The sequence below is a fragment of the Dendroctonus ponderosae genome, unplaced genomic scaffold (assembly GCF_020466585.1).
Source record: "Dendroctonus ponderosae isolate FM_Combo_2020 unplaced genomic scaffold, Dpon_F_20191213v2 Dpon_F_20191213_1, whole genome shotgun sequence".
Classification (NCBI taxonomy): Eukaryota; Metazoa; Arthropoda; class Insecta; order Coleoptera; family Curculionidae; genus Dendroctonus; species Dendroctonus ponderosae.
Genome location: NW_026017110.1, coordinates 45,802,222 through 45,807,416, shown reverse-complemented (window position 1 = coordinate 45,807,416; position 5,195 = coordinate 45,802,222). Strand labels below are relative to the sequence as shown.

Genomic DNA, 5,195 nt, shown 5'->3' with positions numbered 1-5,195 from the left:
ACGTCCAAACCTTTTACGAGATCAAAAAGTAAAATAATAACTTTAAGAATTGCAACATACTACTCCAGAACATTGGCATCAGAAGAAATTCTTTATGCCCCAACAACCGCCTAGGAAGGCAAAGAGGTTCAGGAATTCTACGAATATATTATGAAGGCATTTTGCGACTCCTGCGCAAAAGTTGGGAGGACACAAGAAATGTCGGAGACTATATGGGGCAATTTTGCCCAAGGAGAACGGAACGAAAGATGAGATATGTTGATTAATATTCTTCTTCAAAAAAATTTGTACCTCATAAACCACTTTTTCCAGGAAAAAGAACAACGTACATGGGAAAAGAAAACATGAACTCAACTACATAATAACAGACAAAAAGCAATCTGGAGCTGACGTTACCTCGCTCGGATTATTTTATCCTGGAGTACTTGATACAAGGAAGAACATAAAATGGCGACAGAGAAAAATTCCAAGAGATGCACCACAACTAAAGACACAGAAAAATTTTCAAGAATAGTATCGGTTAATTTTGACAAGATCCTGATTAACGTAAGAGACTACCCATACTAGATGCAGTCAATAGTACAGGGAATTAATTTGGTACGAAAACAGGCAAAAATTATAACAAGCTTGGACAACGTACCAAAGACCTCATGAGGTTAACCCGAGAGCATCTGAGAAGCTTGAATAAATCTATATTTAAGGAAGCAAGAAAGGATTTAAGAAAGTTCAACGGGGATAGTATTAAACAACCTATAGAAAGAAGGTGTGAAAAATATATCTTGGATATGAAGAAAATAGAAGCATGAAGTTACTCAGAAAGAACACCTCAAGTGGCAAAAAAGAAATACTAGCCCTCCATGATAAAACTGGTACACAAATGAATAACAGGGATAAAAATGTTACGCGACAGTAATACGGATTTCATCAAATCTCTGGAAGGAATCCTCAATTTCATCTATGATAATTCAGGAAAATTACCTCCTGACTGGTTAGTGTCTTCTTTTATTGCCTTCCCTTAAAAGTCTCGAGTAAATGCTTTCGATCAATACAGACTCATTAGTCTCATTAACGACATCGTCAAGTTGAGCACCAAGATCATTCACAGCAGAATGTATAGAAAATTTGACTTATAGACTCAATTTGGCTTTAGAAGTACCTTGTCAACTGGAGAGACAATCTTTTCATTACAGGTTCTAGGGCAACTTAGTAGCGACATGAACCGCGATGTGTACGCATGTTTTATATATTTGTCAACAGCTTTTGACACAATATAACACACAAGGTTAGTAGAAAAATGAGGGAAGTAGCGCATTGACTGCAAAGATATACGAATTATAACGAATTTATTTGGACCCAATCAGCCTACGTGAACATTGCCGGAAACAAAACAGAAGAGGTGACGATTAAAAGAAGCGTAGGTCAGGGGGTGCGTCCTGTCGCCGACCTTATTTAATATCCAATATGAAAATATATTTCGGCAGGCAGGGGAAGACTCCCGAAGGGATTAAAATGAACGGCGACCACATAAACAGCATCAGATACGCAGATGATATTGTTATCCTCGCAAGTCGCCCAGCGGAATTTCAAACTGTTCTTGAACTTATTAATACAACGATACTATATAGCTTTAATACAAAACATATGCCTATCAGCAGAAACGCCCAGCCTCCTATGGTTTTGACTTGAAATCTAGAAATTATTGAACGAGTCGAGAGAAACACTTACTTGGGATCAATGGCTAATGCAAACTGGAATTAGTCCGTAGAAATTAGACGCAGAATCGAGAAGGCGAGATCTGTATTTAATAAAAGTTAAACACTTTTCGTCAGCAAAAATCTAAGCCTACAACTGAAAATAAATATGGTCAGATGTTACATCCTTCTAGCTTTTTGTACGGCACTGAGGCGTGGACCATGGCCAAGCTCGAAGCGCTCGAAATGTGGATATACCGGAGAATTCTGCGCATCTCATGGATCGAGCATATAACTAGCGAAAAGGTACTTAGAAGAATGGAGGAAACGAAACACGTAGCATCCACAGTGAACAGAAGAAGAATCGAGTACTTCGGACATACTATGAGGAACAATAAATGTGGTTTGTGGTCCAGTGGTTTGGGATGATTATTTACAATTATTTAGCCAGGAATCTGATAGAATACGAATGTCCATTTTTGGCTCTGCTGCTTCAGTGCAATTTGCCAGCTCGCTCATATTTTTCTTGATCTGTATATCCACGGCTAGGAATTCGAACTTCGGACCACGGACCTTCAGGTTGCTAGCCTGTCGGTCTGATCACTCGTCCACCATGCCGGCAATGTCCATGTTAATCGCCAACGTTCGCAGAGGATAAGGCACCAAAAGAGGAAAAATAAGAAGAATAAGCTTCTGGACGGAAGCTCGACAAGACTGCTGCGCCTTATTCAAGAAACGAAAATCATGTTTCCTTGATAATAAACATCGCAATGAATGTAGTGCTTGTAACAACTGTATTGCTTGTTAATTTTTGACTTCGTATAAATAAAAATTATGAATACAATAATATTTATTAGAAGGGTTTGTCTATATTTGAAAGTAGATACGAAAAATGTTACCATATGCTCGTCAAAATTATGTTTTTTTTCGCAAAATATACTAAATTATCAACTTGAAAAAATAAATCGTAGGCTAAAAAACAAATTTCAGACTAACTAACCAAGCATGTTACTTGATACTCTTAGAATGAATTACAAACGCCGCATCCTTCTGGACGCCTATGAGCCTAAAATAAAAATACTCATTGTCACCGTTTAGATATTTGTGATATAAAATGATCAATGCTGTTTGTATTCAAAATGATCCAAATGGCTTTCCCTTTATGCAGTCGACAGTTTAGTTAAAGTCGCCAGTTAATGCAAACAACAGTTCTTGAAAATTTTATTAAGAGGGCAAATCTGATCTATTTATTCTTTATTCAGATTTTCATTCACATTACTCATAAAAGTATTAATATTGGGTCATAAATCAATAAATGTTTCAAACTTATGCCACAAATTTATACGTTTTACTTGAAAATCAAACTTGCTTTTCTTATTGGAGCACCTTTTAGCGCAGTTGAAGCCTTCTAAAGTTTGATTCATTAATATAAATATACCTGATATTGACCAATTGAAGCAACTTGTATCAAGTAAGAACTGGAAATCTGCTCGATTCAATTGAACGAAACGTACCCGGATAAACCTAATAAGCTACAGATAAATTATACAACCGGTGACTGTGTTACATGGACTCCATCTGTTCTGTTAATTCTAAAATGGGAATTTCTCGTAGTGGCAGCAACGGCGGCCAAACGCTCCCTTGCGTATTTGTCGGCGTTGGCAAACTTGAAGGCCCCTGCAGAACACGAAAACTTGTGGATCACAAAATAATATTGATACGAATAAGCTCATGCGATGTTTAATGCAATTCACTACATGCAATGAATTTAATGTTTTCAAAACTTACCTAAAATGCCTTTTGTAATAACGTAATACTTTTAGCAACAAAACATTGTGTCCATGCCAATTTTCAACAATTCTGGCAGAAGCCGCGTCAAAAGATTTCATAAAAGTGTCCTTCTTTATTCTTTTCAATAAAGTTTCATTTCTTAAATTGAAGCCTAAATGAAACCGCACAAAACTCAATTTCAAAAAAGTTGAAAATTATGTTTATTAAACAAAACTTGCAAAGTGAATCACATCACAAGCAAAATAAAAGCGCAGTTCCTTTAACAGGACTTAACATATAAGTATACGAACTACAGAAGGAAATGGTTTGGAAACGAATATATTTTTTCGTCATAAATTCTAGAAAATTCCCAGTAACAGTAATATAATAAATTTTTCAGATGAATTATTCTTTTACTGTTTACTGTTTACTTAGTAATGTCGAGTATACCGGATGACAGTACAAAAATTACAACAAAATTGATACGAATGTAACTTGAATATTTATTAAGTTTGAAACTTTTTATTGTTCTTATTCTATTCTCCGTTAAATTAATGCATATAAGCCCTGTTTCAACTTTATTCAACACTTTTAAGCTACTGTATGAAGATGTCAAACCGAAGAGAGAAATGTTGGCATTACGTGAGTTGAAAAAGCGTCTGATCGATATTGCGCAAACGCTCGGCGTCGACAAATCTAACGTCCGACTAACCATCAAGAAGTTTGAAGATCTCGGCCATATTGGTCCCCGTCCAGGAAGTGGCGGAAAACGCTTCGTCAAAACCGCCAAGAACGAGGAGCTCGTTAGAGAACGTGTGAGGCGAAATCCGAGGGTCTCCATCAGAGAAAGTGCTCGCGAGACTGATATCAATCGGGAATCAATCCGCCTAATAGCCAGAGAAGATCGCCATCTCAAGCCCTACAAGCTCCAAAATGTCAGCTCCTCAATGAGTACAACAAGCTCGTACGGCTTGAAAGATGCAAACGACTCCTTCGTCGCCACGCCTCCCATCAGTGGGAGAAAATCCTATCCACGGATCAGGAGCTGTTCACCGTTGAACAAGCCCACAATCACCAGAATAATAGGAGCTGGTCCGCGGAGGCCCCCGGTACATCGGCCATCGTTGACCATTTAATCGAACCTAATCATTGATTAGACAGGTGGGCAAAATAAAAATAACGAAAAATTTGCACATACGTATTTCATTATTTACCTTTTTTTTATTTAGTTTATAGGAGTTTATTATTATTGTTGACCTAGGGGGAGAAATATAACTTCTCACTAAGGAAATGGAGTAAATACTGGTGTGACCTCTCAGATTGGTAGTTAAAATAGCTATTTATGTACCAAGGGCGTTACGGACCTTATAATGCCCTGAGGGCCGAACTAGCCCGAGGGCCTTTGGCCCGAGGGATAGGTTTCGGCCTGATGGGCATTATTATCTCCGTAACGCCTGTGGTGCATACAATGCTTTATGTTTCACCTAATAGCCTTACCATTTAAAAAAAGCATATTTGTACCGGTTTGACGTAATTTGTTAATTTCTGATTTTAATCTGACGGACTTTGACTCCTGTCAATGAGCAGTAATTTATTGCATAAAATGGAAGAAATTCCAGAAAATATTATAAAAAACGCAGCAAAAGCTACGGAAGATTTGTTGCCGATAAAGTCAAGGGCATATTATGATAGAGAGTATGGCATATTTATTATTTGGAAGGATAAAAATGCCAT

The 5,195-nt window shown here is 37.4% G+C and overlaps 1 protein-coding gene across 2 annotated transcripts in view; it reads right to left on the bottom strand.

The window, feature by feature from the left end:
- Nucleotides 1-383: 383 nt before the first annotated feature.
- Nucleotides 384-5,195, bottom strand: part of LOC109544934 (serine/threonine-protein kinase SIK2) — a 52,485-nt gene continuing 47,673 nt past the window's right edge. For both annotated transcript variants that reach the window (XM_019915359.2, XM_048664395.1), the window contains exon 11: nucleotides 384-3,368. In XM_019915359.2, the coding sequence (XP_019770918.1) occupies nucleotides 3,255-3,368 (114 nt within the window). In that variant the 3' untranslated portion in view covers nucleotides 384-3,254. The remainder of the gene's footprint in view (nucleotides 3,369-5,195) is intronic.